The 18,077-nt window shown below is 47.7% G+C and overlaps 1 protein-coding gene across 2 annotated transcripts in view; it reads right to left on the bottom strand.

The window, feature by feature from the left end:
- col6a4a (collagen, type VI, alpha 4a) overlaps positions 1–18,077 on the bottom strand; it is a 71,890-nt gene that overhangs the window by 18,092 nt on the left and 35,721 nt on the right. For both annotated transcript variants that reach the window (XM_088013538.1, XM_088013539.1), the window contains exons 4-21: positions 16,818–17,426; positions 15,515–16,102; positions 14,659–15,228; positions 13,829–14,449; positions 13,184–13,744; positions 12,471–13,028; positions 11,059–11,637; positions 9,074–9,652; positions 8,657–9,000; positions 6,339–6,417; positions 6,103–6,248; positions 4,931–5,023; positions 4,232–4,285; positions 2,393–2,464; positions 2,274–2,300; positions 2,141–2,185; positions 1,539–1,592; positions 867–929 (exon numbers count right to left, since the gene is read on the bottom strand). In XM_088013538.1, the coding sequence (XP_087869664.1) occupies positions 867–929; positions 1,539–1,592; positions 2,141–2,185; positions 2,274–2,300; positions 2,393–2,464; positions 4,232–4,285; positions 4,931–5,023; positions 6,103–6,248; positions 6,339–6,417; positions 8,657–9,000; positions 9,074–9,652; positions 11,059–11,637; positions 12,471–13,028; positions 13,184–13,744; positions 13,829–14,449; positions 14,659–15,228; positions 15,515–16,102; positions 16,818–17,426 (5,642 nt within the window). The remainder of the gene's footprint in view (positions 1–866; positions 930–1,538; positions 1,593–2,140; positions 2,186–2,273; positions 2,301–2,392; positions 2,465–4,231; positions 4,286–4,930; positions 5,024–6,102; positions 6,249–6,338; positions 6,418–8,656; positions 9,001–9,073; positions 9,653–11,058; positions 11,638–12,470; positions 13,029–13,183; positions 13,745–13,828; positions 14,450–14,658; positions 15,229–15,514; positions 16,103–16,817; positions 17,427–18,077) is intronic.

The raw sequence follows: 18,077 nt of genomic DNA, 5'->3' as shown, positions 1-18,077 counted from the left end.
AACTGTAATATTTTTTTTTCCAGAAAATAAAAAAAAAAATGTAGCTAATGTTTCTAAGTTTAAGTTTATTGTCTTTACAATAAAATGTTAAAAAGGAAATTAAATTTGTTTCTTGTCTTGAAACGTTAATTGTACACTAAATTATGGAATTATGTAAATATGTTCTTTAATTAAACACTGTAAAAGTGTGTCTGTTTATCAATGTCATGAAAATGATAATTTCTACCAAATAAAAACATTGTGCTCTTTATTCAGAAATGCCCCAGAACAATTAATTAATCACATCTAAAGTTAGAAACTCTCATTTCTTTGATTGCCAAATATATTAATGTGTGTGAGAAAATGTGTCAATGACAGGTATTAACTTAAAATACTTTGTAGAACGGCACTTTGTGAAGTTCGGTCCTTTTACTTGTATTAGCTTACTGGCACATATTCCACATTCAATATGGCGGACGGTGAGACGTATCGCAGCAACGGGCGACCCGCTCCAGGAGGGGTCTACGTGTTTATGTCTATGGTATCCACTGCTAACGCTAATGCTAATGCTTCTTTCCCTACAGGAAGCTTTCACATGATCTATGGCAGATTTAAGGAAATGGATCCGGTCCTGGAGCAGAAACCGGATCCAAAGTTTCTTCTTCCCTGACATTTTATGAAGGAAAAAGGAATCTTCCTGCTTTCCTATCCAGGAACGTTCCAGGGGAGTTCATCCTGATGTTTCTGTTTCACATTTAGAGGAATCATCATCCTCTGACATCATCGCCTCCTCTGTCTTCTGATTGGACGTTTGGAGCTGAGTTGGGTTTGAGGAGGAGGTCAAAGGTCACTTGAAAAGTGATCATTGCAACTTCTCCTGGTCTCACCGGGTTTCCTCTCAGTCCTCGCTGTCCTTCCGGCCCACGCTCCCCTCTGATTCCAGGGATGCCCTGAGGAGGAAAAGGTCAAAGGTCAGGATGTTCAGCCTGGGTCAGAACCAGAAAAAAACGCTTTCCTGCTTTCTGAAGTCTAAAAGTTAATAAACTGAAACATCTGAACCTGGAGGAGCTGAAAATGACTGAATGAATGAATGGGTGAATAAATGAATGAATGGGTGAATGAATGGGTGAATTAATGGATGAATGAATGGGTGAATGAATGAATGAATGGGTGAATGGGTGAATGAATGAATGAATGAATGAATGAATGGGTAAATGAATGGGTGAATTAATGGATGAATGATGGGTGAATTAATGGATGATTGGATGAATGAATGTGTGAATGAATGGATGAATGAATGGTGGAATGAATGAACGAACGAACGAACGAATGAATGGATGAATGAACGAACGAATGAATGGATGGATGAATGAATGGATGAATAAATGAATGAACGGGTGAATGAATGAATGGGTGAATGAATGGATGAATGAATGGTGGAATGAATGAACGAACGAACGAACGAACGAATGAATGAACGAACGAATGGATGGATGAATGAATGGATGAATAAATGAATGAACGGGTGAATGAATGAATGATCGATCAGGTATAGGTACCGGGTTTCCAGGATGTCCTCTCTCTCCTCCAGCTCCATCTTTTCCCGTTTCTCCCTGGAAACGGAAACAGAAATCCGTCCAATCAGCTTCCGGATCATTTCCAGAAACCGAACAGAACCAGAGCAGATCCGGGATCAGCTGGTGGAACCGACTGGGATCGTTCACGCATTGCCAAATTTATTTAATTCATTCATTAATGTCATAATATCTAAATAAATATTTACTTCACAGGATGAATATTAAGCTAACAAGCTAACTATTTAGCTCCAAGCTACATATTTATGCTAAGCTAGCTCACATAGAAAAATTTAGCTGAATATTAAACATTTACCTAGCCAGATAACTTCATTAAATATTTAGTAAATATTTAGCTCACTCAGAAAGCTAGTTATTTAGCTTCACACCGAATATTTAGCTAGCAAGCTAACTATTTAGCTCAAAGCTAAATAGTTAGTAAATATTTAACTAGCTCAGAGCTACATTTTGACTGTGTAACTTTAGAAACGCTGGCTTTGGTCTCAGGATCTCTACTGCTATCGGACCGGATCTGCTCTAAGGATCCACCAGAACCCGATGCGCCGATGCTGCTGCCGTGCTGGTACCTGTTCCCCGTTGATCCCGTTCAGCCCGTCCTCTCCGTCTTCCCCCTGCAGCCACAGAAAATCACAGTCAGACGTCGTCCGGACCGGACTGTTGGTCCAAACGTCTGTCGTCCAGAGGCTCAGCGTCACTCACCCGGTTCCCGCGCAGGCCGCGCCCGCCCTGCAACACACACAGCTGTTAGAGCAGGCAGCAAGAAGTCATGCGGACCGGACCGGACCAGGTCAGAGCCCAGAGGCAGGGCTGGGTTTTACCTTCTGTCCTCTGAGTCCGGGGCAGCCCTGGACGCCTGGAGGTCCGTTGGGCCCGGAAACGCCACGCTCGCCCTGCAGAGACGGAACAGGTCAGATCAGGCAGCATGGAGGAACCAGCAGAACCCCGAGGTTCTGGAGGGGTTCAGTCCCTGCTGGGCTGGCAGGAATGTTTGGGTTCCAAAACTTTTCGGGTCCAAACAGCTTCTGGCTGGAAACCTGCAGCCACTAAATATGTAAGAAAATCATTTTATTCTTTATTCTGTAACTGTTAAAGTCACTGAGCGAAAACGCTGCGTCATCAGTTCCGACGTTGGTCGGTTTTATCTGGATCTGTCACCTCAGTGTTTCTCAAGTATTCTCTGTCGTGCTCCCCCCAGGGATCATAATTTCTTTCGCCATAGTTACCAGTTTTCACCATATTGTGCTAAATTGCAGAATACTGAGGATCTTGTAAGGTTATAGTTGGTCCTGGTTTAACAAATGACTAAGTACTAAATGTTTTAGCACATCAGAAGCAAATTTTCAGAGCAGGACTTTGAAACGATGTTTACACAGCTTTTTATTTAACAGAAAGAACCAGACTTGCTGAGTGGGTCACGTTGCATATCATTCTATGGAGCTTTTTAATTTAACGACTTTCTTCCGGCAATATTGTGTCTTTACTCTGCCAATATTTAAATTATTCTGCTGATACGACTGGGTTCTCGTAGTATTATGACTGTATTCTCTTGAATATTTGAAAACACAATTTTTTAGCCTGGCCATAAAACTGTCATACTTGCTTCACTGACCTCTGCTGCCGTTTCTCTTTTCACTGTCAAACTTCTCTATCTGTCCTCTATGACCGTATATTTCAACACATCTGCGCTTGTGTCCTTCGCTCCGGTTTCATCCCCTCTGCTCCGGTTTCATCCCCTCTGCTCCGGTTTCATCCCCTCTGCTCCGGTGTCATCCCCTCTGCTCCGGTTTCATCCCCTCTGCTCCGGTGTCATCCCCTCTGCTCCGGTGTCATCCCCTCTGCTCCGGTTTCATCCCCTCTGCTCCGGTTTCATCCCCTCTGCTCCGGTGTCATCCCCTCTGCTCCGGTTTCATCCCCTCTGCTCCGGTTTCATCCCCTCTGCTCCGGTTTCATCCCCTCTGCTCCGGTTTCATCCCCTCTGCTCCGGTGTCATCCCCTCTGCTCCGGTGTCATCCCCTCTGCTCCGGTTTCATCCCCTCTGCTCCGGTTTCATCCCCTCTGCTCCGGTGTCATCCCCTCTGCTCCGGTTTCATCCCCTCTGCTCCGGTTTCATCCCCTCTGCTCCGGTTTTATCCCCTCTGCTCCGTTTACAGCAGCTACTTCTACTGGCCTCTACAGGCGGCCTGTTGATTAGTTTGAACGCTGCTGCCACCTAGTGACTGGAGGCTAGTTTATCAGTTAACGTGAATAAAGACAGAAGCAGGGACAGGAAGTGGAGACACCAGGACAGGAAGTGGAGACACCAGGACAGGAAGTGGAGACAACAGGACAGGAAGTGGAAACACCAGGACAGGAAGTGGAGACAACAGGACAGGAAGTGGAAACACCAGGACAGGAAGTGGAGACATCAGGACAGGAATTGGAGACACCAGGACAGGAAGTGGAGATAACAGGACAGGAAGTGGAGACAACAGGACAGGAAGTGTAGACACCAGGACAGGAAGTGGAAACACCAGGACAGGAAGTGGAGACATCAGGACAGGAAGTGGAGATAACAGGACAGGAAGTGGAGACAACAGGGCAGGAAGAGGAGACACCAGGACAGGAAGTGTAGACAGAATTTCTAAAACAGGAAGTGAGAGTAAAACGGATGGACTCACGGCGCTGCCCTCGTCTCCAGGGAATCCTGGGTAACCGTTCTGTCCCCGGACACCCTGCAGCACAAACACAGCACAGATTACAGACAGATAATCTAGATTATCGCTCTCTCGTCATCCTGCAGATAAAACCGTTCTAAAACAGACACCAAAGAATCGGCTCTGCTGGTCCTCCACCTCACTGTCAGATGTTCCAGAAACTGCCTGGTAACCTGATGGCTCCTGCCCTCTGCTGGTGGTTTTAGACATTACAGCTGTGTAGACCACACGGTTGTGATTTTAAAATGTAAAGACCAGCAGTAGATTCCATTAAAAGTTTAATTTCTGTGAAATTATTGAAGAAAAACAAAAAATCTTTTTTGTTGAGATGAACATCAAAGATTTTTGTTATTTTTAATTCTCAGGTTTTTCATCAAATTGGAGAAAAGTTCATCTTTCCAGAGTTTCTCTGATCATTCATGGAGCTTCTTTAGAAATCTAGACTGTGGATGCTAACATCAGCGTTAGCTGCTGCATGTTAGCACTGAGATGCTAGATTAGGCTTGAATAGCTTCTGATAGGCTAACTGCTGTTATCTGCCGGGAAGCTGCAGGTTTGAGTCATGAGGCTTGGCCTGTTTCTGTCTCTCTGGAATGCATGAAATCCGTACTGCAGGGGTCTGCTTTCATGTTCCTGCAGTTCAAACGGAAGCGCCGCAGTCACCTTCGACCCCGAGCGGCCCCGGGAGCCTCGGACTCCTTCTGGTCCTGAACATTTGCACATGACGTTGCAGCACTCCCTGTTCGACACCGAGTCCTGCAGAAGGGACAGGAAGCAACAAATGGGACGTTAAAGTCACGAGACTTGGAAATAAAAGCACATTTCTACTCATTTCATTCATTTAATTTCATGACTCAAAGGCAGACATCAAAGAACATGAAACGTTTCTCATGTGGCCCAGAAACCCCTAATGGATGCTCTGATGTTCAGGAAAGTGTGGATTCGTTCCAGATGTTTGGTTTTTCCTCTCACACATCCAGGAACTAAGCGAAGCTTTCCCCCATCAGCAGAGCAGTTACTGCATGGCGACCGTCTCCAGGCAGCTGATGGGCGCCGCTGAACTCTGACCTCTGTGAGGAAACCGTTCCTGAAGCAAACAAACGGTCTGCACCGGACTGCCAGTTAGCAAACCTAGCCCAATCAACACGTATGATATTGGGCGTAATCCCCAGAACATGGCAGAAGAACCACGGTCACATGAAAAATCAAGAAACAGTTGATGTTTCATAATAGCGACCCTTTGATGTCTGATGCTACAGATTGTATGAGACAACCATTTGTTCTTGATGAAAAGACATGCTAGCCGTTAGCTCCTCCTCCTCCCACTGACAGCCACATCCTGGTATTCGGCGCCTCCACCTGCGGACCCTGCGGAGGTGAAGCGGTTCTGCTCGCCTCCGTTTACTGGCTTCTCTCCTGCTGGGCGGCCGCCAGCAGATGCTTGGTGAGCCTTCATCATGTTTTAGCAGTAAATGAGTCTCTGGGGAATTTTTCTTCGGAAAGGAAAACATTTTTCCAGGTTTGATCCAACTGCTGGAGTAACGCTGATTAATCAGAAACATGTGTGGATGAGAGGCCAGAGTAATGCAGATTTCTTCATCCTGTGGATTAACTGCAGCAGCTGTTGGCTGGAATGACGGGGGAAGGTTGATTAGCCTGTCAGGTTCGACAGGAACATTTCTCCTTTATCAGGGTCTGCCTGGAGCAGCGGCTCATTTCCTCAGAACAGATGAAAGCTTTGAGTGAATCACAGAGCAGCCTGTGAACATGAACGCCTCCAAAAACACTTCACAGGATCAGAGGAAAGCTAAATGACGATGTTTGAAACAGCTTACGATCTGTTTGAGGACGGCGCTCCCGACGCTCGGCATTCCGATGGTCAGAGGAAGTTTGTATCCGAACCCTCGGCCGAACTCCACCATCTGCAGCTGGGCGGCGTTACGCACGTCCTCCAGGGCTACGACGAGCAGCGCGTTGACCCCTGCCGACAAGCGTACGCACAGGTTACCCGCTTGCGGTGTGACATGCGTTACCGTGGCAACGCCGGCGTCGATCCTGGTCAGCTCGTTACCCGACTGCCGCAGCCTCTCAGATTCGTTCTCCAGAGTAATCACGTCTTCATCGAGTCCGTCTGAGAAGATCACCAGCACCTGGAGGATCACAGGTTAGATCAGAATTCAGGAACGCCGCTGGTCCGGTCAGAACCATGTCGGCCCCGGAGGTCCGGACCAAACCGCAGGAAAACCTGAGATGTTCAGAAACTGTTGGTTCCGTTTACCAATGACCAAAAACACCAAACAGCAGCTCTGGATCAGGAAGTGTTGGGAAGCGCTAACTAGGAATCTGGTTACAATAACCATAGCATTAGCTCCACTAATGCAGAATACCAACATGGCACTTAGTGGAAGCTACCGCTAACCATAGCGTTAGCTCCACTAATGCAGAATACCAACATGGCACTTAGTGGAAGCTAGCGCTAACCATAGCGTTAGCTCCACTAATGCAGAATACCAACATGGCACTTAGTGGAAGCTAGCGCTAACCATAGCGTTAGCTCCACTAATGCAGAATACCAACATGGCACTTAGTGGAAGCTAGCGCTAACCATAGCGTTAGCTCCACTAATGCAGAATACCAACATGGCACTTAGTGGAAGCTAGCGCTAACCATAGCGTTAGCTCCACTAATGCAGAATACCAAGATGGCACTTAGTGGAAGCTAGCGCTAACCATAGCGTTAGCTCCACTAATGCAGAATACCAAGATGGCACTTAGTGGAAGCTAGCGCTAACCATAGCGTTAGCTCCACTAATGCAGAATACCAAGATGGCACTTAGTGGAAGCTAGCGCTAACCATAGCGTTAGCTCCACTAATGCAGAATACCAAGATGGCACTTAGTGGAAGCTAGCGCTAACCATAGCGTTAGCTCCACTAATGCAGAATACCAAGATGGCACTTAGTGGAAGCTAGCGCTAACCATAGCATTAGCTCCACTAATGCAGAATACCAACATGGCACTTAGTGGAAGCTAGCGCTAACGATAGCGTTAGCTCCACTAATGCAGAATACCAACATGGCACTTAGTGGAAGCTAGTGCTAAAGCGCTAACCATAGCATTAGCTCCACTAATGCAGAATACCAAGATTTCACTTAGTGGAAGCTAGCGCTAACCATAGCATTAGCTCCACTAATGCAGAATACCAACATGGCACTTAGTGGAAGCTAGCGCTAACCATAGCATTAGCTCCACCAATGCAGAATACCAACATGGCACTTAGTGGAAGCTAGCGCTAAAGCGCTAACACTACATATCAATGACACAACATGCTAGAACATATTTATGACAAAGATCAAACCTATCACTTCTCCACTTCCTGTTGCTTCAGGAAGTGGTTCTTTGGAACGGACATTTCTGTTGTAGCTTCAGTTTTAAAGTTGCTACGTTTTATGAATCCTGCTGCTAATTTATCGTAATTAGCGGTAGAATTTGGTCAGAAAGCAGCAGGACATCAGGAGATTTTATCTGTTTACTGCTGAACTACAGCAATGCATTCTGGGTACAGAATAAACGTCATTATGCATCACAGGTGGAGAACGTGACAAGTTTCTGTTTTGGGATTGTTGTTATGGAAGAATATTCATCTGTTTTATCTGGGATGGAAACGTGACTTTAGTGAAACAGACCGTTATATTATTTATGGTAAATATAATATTCAAACCTTAAACATCTCCAACAAAAACATAATTTCCAGATTTTTTTTATCTTCAGTCATTTGGAGCTCTATGTAAAATCCTTAAATCAAGCTTAAATGCTAAAGTCAATCATATTAAATCTACTCTTAAAGACTTTGACCCTCGAGCAACAATTTAATGTTTAAATGATCATTTAAATGTTTATGATGCTTTTTTGTTTGCTGCAGTATGTTTTGTGTTTAAATAAAGTTACTGAGGAAGAAATAAAAGAAAGCATGTGAGAAAAGGAAACAGACCTGCGGCGTAAACAGTCATTTCAAAATAAGAGCATGGAAGAAATGGCTAAGAATTAACAACTTCAACACAGATGTCGAATTTTATTTGACTGAAAATTTATAGAACAGCCTAGAAAATTAGCACTTCTTAATTAACTTAGAGGAAGCTAAGTGTGCTAAACAGTGAAGTGCTAATCTGGGAGCTAGCTCTGATATTACCACAGCAGGAGAAGGGTGGTTTATGCTGTCAGAGTGAATATTGTGACGTGCTTCACTTCAGTTTGAATGAATAAACCTGCCTTGGCTGCCTGGATGTCCAGCTTTGACTGTCCTGAAGTTTTATCATCACAGGATCTGGTTCCAACGCTGGTTCTGAAGCAGAACCGCGTCCGTTTCCCCAAACGCGCCGCCTCTGACTCACCTTCACGCCGGTTCTGGACTCGGCCCTGAACTTCGCCTCGAAGGACCGCAGCAGGGCCGAGTTGAAGAACGTGGGCTCCCTCAGACTGGAGGTCATGACCTTCCTCACCACGTCCTCGTTGTAGGCCTCAAATTTGAAGTCGTCCAGGATGCGGCCGTCCCTGGCCACCAGGCGGTAGGCCAGGCTGGGAGTGATGGCGCTGTTGGTGCAGCACAGGCGTGGCACTGAGGAAACGTAGCGGGCGATCTCAGGCAGGAAGGCCTGGAGTTTGCTCTGGCTGCTCACCAAAGTCTCGCCGCTTCGCCGAGAGATATCGAAACCCATGGCGATGTCGATGGAGCAGTCTGCAGGAAGGAAAGCTCATGTTTGGTTCTGATGGAGAATGAAACTCAGCCTCAGACTGAACTTGTAACTCACCAGGCTGGTCTGTTGAAGGTTTGGACTTGCAGATGGTGTCCACTACCTTCTGTTTGATTGCATCCAGGCTGCCAAAGTTCTGCACTGTGAACATCTTCCTGGGGTCTTTGGTGATCTGCAGCAGCTGGAGGTCGTGGACGTCGCCAACGCCGATGGCGAACATCTCAATCCCCAGGGCTCTGAGACGATCGGCCGGCTGCTCCACCTCATCCTGTGAATCTCCGTCCGTGATCAGGACCAGATTCTGTGAGATTCCTGAAGATCTCCGGCTGCCCCGAGAAGCTTCGAAATATTCCCTGATGGAGTCCAGAGCCAGTCCAATGTTGGTGCCTCCACCCTTATGCCTCATGTTGAAGATGTGGGCAGATACCTCCGTCTCCTGGTAGAACCGGTTGAGGTAAAACTCATGCTGAAAGCTGCTACTGAACTGGGCGAGTCCAACGCGAACCAAATCCTCACCGACTTTAAAGCTGTTCACCAGTTGAGTGGTGAAGTTCTTCATGATGGAGTAATCGTTGGAGCTGATGCTGCCAGACTGGTCGACGAGGAAAACCAGGTCAGCCTCCTGCTTCTCACAAACTGCAGAAGCAACGACAGGAAGTAGCATGAGGAAAGCTGAACATCTCAGAGAGTTCAGTGATCCCAGCAGTGGTGCCACCGCTAGCTACAAAGCTAATTGTGCCAACACTAACACGCTAACCGTAAACGTTAGACACACCAATACTAGAGTGCTAGACTAACATAGTAGTTAATGGAAACTTATGCTAAAGCACTATACCAATGCGGTATTTAGCTGATGCTAATGCTAAAGCGCTATATCAACCTAATAAATAATCTATTGATAAGCATGATAACAGTATTAGTGGTAGCTAACGCTAAAGTGCTAACCATATATAGTAGTTTTCCTTATATGTTAACCCATCATGGGAACAAAAATATAAACACCTCATGTCAGATATTGTTGCCATGTGGAGTTAACAACAGTAAATGAACATTTGCTGACATTTTATTGTTCAAAGCTAATATTTCTCTTGATCTGTGTATAATTTTTAATCCAAGCTGCTGTCAGTGAGCATCGATACTCAGTGAGTTATTTACTCAGTGCATTGTGGGACATGTCCACTGGGTCGATGAAAACAACTGGACAATAAAAGGCCCCAACACGTCACATGATGTCTCAGATGTTCTGTGGAGCCGTTGGCGTGTTGGATGCAGGACGTCCAGCAGAGCAGCAGCTCCGGTATCGGACCGCCGGCCGTTTCAGAGCTGGTTTCCAACAGACTGCAGATCCTCCTCATCTCGTCTGACCGACTCCAGATCGCCACATCGGCTCGTCCATCGGAGGATCGGCTCAGACCAGCGACACAGCTGATCGGTCTGAACAGACGCATCAGACCTCAGACTGTCTGTAACCGCTACGGGAAGCCGACTGGGTCAGAATCAGACTCCTCATCCTGACCCCGATCATGACTGTCAATCCGCTACAAACGGCCGAACCACGATGATGTCAATGCCGATATGAAGATCAGTAATTACTGAAAATATAGTTTGAGTTTCTCTGTATACTGTGTAACTCAAATGTTAATAAAACTCTTATATTTGACACGGGGCTTTAGATGTTTGTTGAATAACCACAATGACACAATGTGTGCTACAACAGAGTATATCGCCCTCCACAGGGTCAAAACCGCAACTTCACTCCTAACTGTGCTGTTCTTCTTTAATGCGTTCATGTCAGTAATCCTCCTTGCGACCGTTCATTTGTGTAAATGTTTATCAATAGGAAGCAGAATTGAAAGGACTTCAAAATAAAAGCAAAGACGTGTAACTACTTGAATTCTTGACCATCGATACCCAAAACTTCAACAAAGATGCCGCACTTCATTCAACTGAGGCTGAATCATGCTATTAGCACATTAGCTGGAGCATGCTCCAACTGCAGCTCAGGTTCTTACTGTAACGTCGGATGAAAGGGACTGTCTCACCTGGCTTGGTGGAGTTGCAGAGCACCTGGCTGATGTTCTTGTAGAGGGTTTCCAGGGCTTTGAAATTGTCCACGTAGAAAACCTTGGACTGATCGTTACCAGCCATGATCTCCAGCTGGGTCACGTTGGCTCCTTCCACCCCGATACTGAACACGTTGACTCCTGCGTTCCTGAGCGCCGCAGACGGCTCAACCAGGCTGTAGCGGTCGGTAGCGTCTCCGTCCGTGATCACCATGAGGATCTGAGGCACCTTCAGCGCCGCCCGGCCCCCATGCTCAGCACCGAAGAACTGCAACGAATACGTCAGGGCCCGTCCAGTGTAGGTGTCTCCCAGCGAGGACCTCAGGGCTGTTATGGCCTTAAAAACCTCTTGTCTGGAGCTGTACTGACTCAGAGTGAAGACAGACTTGGGGAAGGTGGAGTAGAGGATGACGCCAAAGCGAGTCAGGTCTTTGCCCACCATGGTTTGGTTCACCATGGACTGCATGAACTTCTGCATGCTTCTGAACTTGTCCAGGGTGATGCTGGTGGAGCCGTCCACCAGGAAGATGATGTCTGCCTGTTCCGTCTTCTTGCAGTCTGGAAGTGAAAAAGGAAAGCCGGTCAGATGAGCAAAAGCAATCTTGTCCTATGTGGCAATCATGAATCACCCCATTTTATGATTCAGTTTCACAGTTCATGCCCAGAAATCACCTAGATAGAACCTTTCTGACAACAGGAAGTAGGCTAGAAAACCTCAGAAAGTTACTGTCACTATCCTTAACCTGTCATTCACAGGTTGTCATTTACAATGACAGGGGTGTCAACTCCAGTCCTCAAGGGCCGCTGTCCTGCAGTGTTTAGATGTGCCACAGGTAAAAAACAGTGGAATGAAATGGCTTAATTACCTCCTCCCTGTGTAGATCGGTTCTCCTGAGCCTTGCTAATGACCTAATTATTCTTTTCAGGTGTGGTGCAGCAGAGGCACATCTAAAAGTTGCAGGACAGCGGCCCTTGAGGACTGGAGTTCGACACCCCTGTCACGAGAGGACCCAAATTTGGGTCCTCTCGTGAATGACAGGTTAAAATGTTCTGCGGACTTAGAGGCAACAGTGGGGCTCTGGTGTAAGGCTAATGGCATCTCAGAACCAGAACGTCACATAGCTACAGTCAGAGACGGTGGTGGTAGTATGATGGTCTGGGGATGCCTCAGGCTATACTTTGACCATCTGTGACCTTGAGCTCACTGAAGGATGTAGAAAGACAATGACCCGCCAGCAGGTTAACCTCAGGGTGGCTCCAACGAGCCTGAGGTTCTGAACTGGCCCAGTAAAGTGGACTTCAACCTCAAGTCCACTCGACTTGAGACAGAAGCTACTATAAGGAAAATAAACAAACACCTTTCATAGCCTGGAAACATAATACTTTCTGACCTCTCTCTGGATCACACAGATCCAGGGACAGCTGTCTCTCCAGATCCTTCAGAGCATCGAAGTCCCTCTCAGCGTACATCCTCTCTGCAGAGCCGCTGATCTCAAGCAGCTGGGTGGTGTTGGCCTCCATCACTCCAATGGCGTAGACCACAACCCTCTTGGCCCTCAGCGCCTCAGCAGGAGCTTTGACGTCGTCTTGAGCCTCGCCATCAGTAATCACCACCAGCCTCTGCGGCAGGTCTGGGCGTCCTCCGCTGGCTGGATCGAAGAGCTGGGACACCGCTGAGATGGCTGCGCCGGTGTTCGTTCCTCCGCCCATCTGTGTCATGCCGTCAATGGCCACTATCATGTCATTTTTGGTAAAGTGCTCAATGAGGGAGAACTCGGGCTTCTGGCTGCTGCTGAACTGCATCACACCGACATGAACCTCATTCCTGCCAACAAAAGATGTGCTGATGACAGATTTCATGAAGTCCTTCATTTTGTTGTAGTCGTCTGGGTGGATACTTCCAGAGCTGTCGATGAGGAACAGCAGGTCACCTGGTACATCTTTACAAACTGTAGACAAATGGACACAGACACGGGATGAGAAGCCTTAAAAATGTTCATCATGCCTCTGAAATCCACCTACAACCTTTTACTAAACATTCTCCAAACTTTTCTGGAGGACATCTACTTTCCACCGATCCTCCCGAATAAACCAGTACGCTTACCATCTGTGGTACAGATGTCAGTGATAATATCGTCCTTGATTGGATTGAGAGCATCAAAATTGTTAACGAAGAACATCCTCTTTGGGTTGCCAGAAATCTCTTCCAGTTCTCTCACAACAGCGTCCTTCACCCCGATGGCGTAGGTGATCACGCCCTGCGCCCTCAGAGCCTCTGCAGGAGCCTTGACCTCATCTGCAGACTCTCCATCAGTGATGACCACCAGGTACTCAGGAACTTTGTGACCGCGGGTCACCGTGGCTCTTTTAAAGAGCGGACCCATGAACTCCAGAGCTTTCCCAGTCTTTGTGCCGCCTCCCACCTGTCCGATCTCCTCCACCGCTTTCTTCAGCGTCTCCTGATCCGAATGGGTCGTCAGATCAAATTCCAGTTCTGGCAAATCTGCATATTTTGCGACTCCTATGCGGATATGTTGTGGTCCAATACGGAAAATGTTGATAAACTCAAGGATGAACTTCTTCATGTCTTGAAAATCAGACGGGTAAATACTTCCTGAGTGGTCGATGAGGAAGAAGATGTCAGCTTCATCTGTTTGGACGCAGCCTGTGAAGGAAACACAAACAGGACATTTGTTCCCAGTAGGTTAGTGAAAGCTGTGAATATCTGTAGGTTGTTTTTGTTGCAGACCTTCTCTGATGCCGGATCTCCTTGCGCTGACTGACACCGCCTGGCGGATGATGTTGTAGCACAGAGTTTTCTGCAGGTACTGTTCCAGCGATTTCAGTCTGGCGAAGCTGTCCACCATGAAGACGTGTTTCTGTGGAGGGTGGGAGGCTATCTGCCTCAGCTCCTCCTCATTGGCATTTTGGACTCCCACGGAGTAAACGGTGACTCCGGCACGCCGAAGCTCAGCTGCTGCCTGGCTCACGTTGTCCTGAGACTCTCCATCGGTGATCACTACAGCCACCTGCTCCACACCTTTATCCTTCCTGCTCCCTTTCTCTGTGATGAAGACGTTCTCCCGTGTGAAGTTCAGGGCAGCCCCGGTGTTCGTACCACCTCCACGGTAAGGCAGGATTTTGACGAAGTTCAGTAGTTCGGTTTTCTGCTTGAATGTGTTGAGGTAGACCTGCGCTGTGGGTTGTTCGTTGTACAACACGATCCCCACTCGGACTCTGTTTGGATCGATTTCCAGGCCGCTAATGATCGAGTACAGGAAGGAACGCACCAGCTGGAAGTTTTGGACGGTGATACTTCCTGACTCGTCCACGATGAATACGATATCGGCCAGTTTGGCAGCTCTGCAATCTGCAGAAAAATCAGTAATAATGTCAAACACCCAGCTTGGCATGATGTGCTTAAAGTTCTCCTTAAGTGCTTAAAAAGTAGATCATTTGTGATCTGCTTTTTAAGCAGATCCGACGTTACTGATGCTAACGTCGGAGCAGCGCTCATCTTAAGTGGATGAGCTACAGCAGCAGGTAGTCAGGCTACAATTAAAGTTAAGTGGAACTAACCTTGAGTCAGAGACTTCTCGGGTTCCTCGGTCTCAAAGATGCGTCTGAGCAGAGGAACAGCAGTGGTGTTGACCCGGTAGACATGCTCTCCAGTGGCGACCACGCGCAGCTCCTCCATGGACGCTCCGAGGCTCATCCCCACCACAGTGATGGCTTCTGACTGGATTTGACGGGATCCAAAAAACACATGATCACTGGAGTCATTCCCGCTCATAACAACCAGGAACTGTCTGTAGCCTTGATCTGCTCGGCTTCCCGCCTCCTTGGTGAAAAAGTTAGTGCTGGCGTAGGTCAAGGCGGCGCCCAGGTTTCGTTTTGCAGCAGGTGGAAGTCGGAGATACTGGAAGCTCTTCACTGCAGCCTGGATCTGCTCTCTGGTTTGATGCTGGTTGAGGAGAAACTCCACCTTCACTTGTTCACTATACTGGGCCAAGCCCAGGCGATAGGCAGATGCTCCAAAGTTAACCTGATTGGCCAGTCGGGTGAGGATCGTTCTGACCTGCTGGAACTGAGTTTGTGTCATACCGCCATCCACCAGGAAGAAGATGTCTGCAAACTTCTCTGCCAAAGCTGGAAGAAGGAACAACACTGAATGAGTTCTGGAGGTCAGACGTGCTGAACTGGTCCAACTCAACCAGCAACCAAAGTCTCTAAGCTAAGGCTGTTCTTGAGACCAAATGTTGACCTCGAGCATCACAGGAAGGAGAATTCAGCACATCATGCTTCTAAGACCAGCTACAATGTGAAACACCAGACTGCAAAAACAGCAAGCAAATCTGACACTGACGTCTGCTTTAAATCCAAAAGCACCATGGGAAGACCTACTGAGGGAGTTTGGAGACCCTGCAGCTCTCACCTTGTCGTTGGTCCTCCATGGAGACACAGACGGTTTGCAGCAGACCCCCCGTCAGCCTCTGCAGGGCCTCGTAGCTGTCAATGGTGAACAGGAAGCGCTGAGACGGCTGGTTAGCGATGTTCTCCAGCTCCTCCAGATTGGCCTTTCCCACCCCGATGGCGAAGACGATGACCCCCTGTTCTCGCAGTCGCTGGGCCGGGTCCGTCACGTTGTCGGACGAGTCTCCGTCAGTGATGACCACAGCGATCTGAGGCACTCTCTGACTCGCTCGGCTGCCTGCCTCTTCCGTGAAGTACTCCGACATCAGGAAGTCTATGGCCTTGCCGGTATTCGTGCCTCCGGCCCGGTAGGGAAATTTCTGTATCGCAGTCATCAGAGATGGAGCGTCCAGATGCTCCTTCAACAGGAACTCTTTGTGAGGATTGGTGCTGTACTGAGCCAGGCCAACTCGGACTTTGTCTGGACCAATGTCAAGACCGGAGACAACACTTTGGAGAAACAACCGAACTTGCTGAAAGCTGGGGATGCCAATGCTGGAAGAGCCATCGACCAGAAAGACGATGTCGGCCATGTTGGCTACGGCACATTCTGGAAAGAAGAAGAAGAAAGTTAAACACTGCAAAAACTGGTTCTGGTCTGAGTGTTTCTGAGCTCCGAGTGTTTGGAAGAGAAACATCCTACAAACCTCAGAGGTTTCTGTTCTGAAGAGAGATTATTTAATCAGGTGTTTCCCAGAGCTGAGTTGCAGAACTCACCATTCGATGATCTGCCGTCTATTCATCAGTAAAATGTTACTCAGCAGGGTTCGCGGAGGCAGATCCTTTAGTTTTCTGGCTCCTCTCCTGTTGAACCAGCTGCTCGTTTACTCAGACAGACACCCTGAATACTTTCTGGATTAGGCCTAAACTTTCCTCTGACTGGACCAGGTTATTCTGAAACATCTCTGGAGTTTTCTGTACTTACTGACATAACAGTCTACCTACTTTCTTGTAGAAACTCCTGGCTCAATGATTGTGTCTGGAAAAAAGTCGCGATAGATTGTTGCCTATATTGTTTTTGGTTCTCCTGAAGCTTTCTTCCTGTTAAAGGGTTTGCTCCTCTCCACTGTCACCCTGCTCAAAGCGAGAGTGATTAAATCTGTCTGTTTTTAGCGAATATCTTCCCACAGCTTTGATTAGGACCTCAGGACCTTGACTATCAGCTTGTGGCCCCAAGGGACCAAACTGGGTTTATCCTAAAGGAAACGGACCAATCACAGCTTTCCAGATCAGAGCTCTGGATGTGCGACCAGACTGGTCTTTACCTTGAGACATCTGCTGGACTTGTCTCTTGGCCTCCTCCACTGTGGTGCAGAGCGTCTGGACAATGTTCTGGGAAATGCCCTGCAGAGCGGAGAAGTCCGACACGCTGTGGACGTGCTGACTGTGCGGCTGGTTAGCTATCTGCTTCAGCTCATCTGCGTCTGCGTCCTTGATGCCGATGGCGTACAGAACAATCCCCTTGTTTCTCAGCCTCTCCGCATGGCGCTCCACCTCGTCCTGTGATTTGCCGTCGGTGATGACCACGGCGATCTGCGGCACTCTCTGCGCCGCGCGGCTCCCAGCTGACTCCACAAAGTGCTTGTTCAGTACGAAGTCCAGGCCCTTCCCAGTGTTGGTTTCGCCTCCCGAGTACGGTAGGCTCTTGATGTACTCCAGGATCTTCTTCTTGTCCTGGAAGGTGTTGAGCTGGAACTCGGTACGTGGCATGGAGCTGTACTGGACCAGGCCGACCCGAACGTGATCGGGACTGACATCGAAGCTGTTGACCAGCGTGTAGAGAAACTGACGGATCTGATTGAAGTTCTTGGTGCCGATGCTCCATGAGCCGTCCACCAGGAAGACCAGGTCAGCTACGGCCTCTTGGGTGCAGACTGAGGGAGGGTGGAGGTCAAGGAGAACGCTGACAGAATTTAACAGAACCGGACCGGACCTCAGGTGAGGAAGCGTAGCGTGATTTCAGGGTAGAGGTGGTGGGCTTATCATGTTGAGTGAAAGGAAAATAAGTAGCGTGATTCCTGATTCAGTCCGGTTCTGGAAGGTTTCTGGACGCCAGCAGCGGGGATAGAGATCACAGCCAATCGTAGAGAGCTCCTCTAAAAACCCTTACACCTTCATATTCATTAATACGCACCATGGAAATCGGCTTAGCTAATGTGCTATTAGCAGAGCTAATTATCCATTAGATCTTTTTGATAACTTTGAAAACATTTAGCATACTTAGCTTCCCCTAAATTATTTTTTAAGGATAAATGCTACAGCGTTAATTTACTTGGCTGTTTTGTGAATTTTCAGTTAAATTAAGTTACTCATGCTCTTATTTTGAAGTCTGCTTATGCAGCAGTTCCGTTTCCTGTCTTCACGTTCTCCACCTGTGATCCAGTTTTAAACATAGACATACTATAAGAGTAGACCCCGCATGGACCGCTCCGGCGCAGGAAATACGGCGGCCATCTTGGAGCGGTATACCCTCCTACTTTGCTCAACCAAAACAGCAGAAGATGCCTCAGCACTGAGGGATATTG

Source organism: Poecilia mexicana, unplaced genomic scaffold (assembly GCF_051168715.1).
Source record: "Poecilia mexicana isolate PSO_F unplaced genomic scaffold, ASM5116871v1 scaffold_16, whole genome shotgun sequence".
Classification (NCBI taxonomy): Eukaryota; Metazoa; Chordata; class Actinopteri; order Cyprinodontiformes; family Poeciliidae; genus Poecilia; species Poecilia mexicana.
This window is presented reverse-complemented; position numbering and strand designations above follow the sequence as displayed.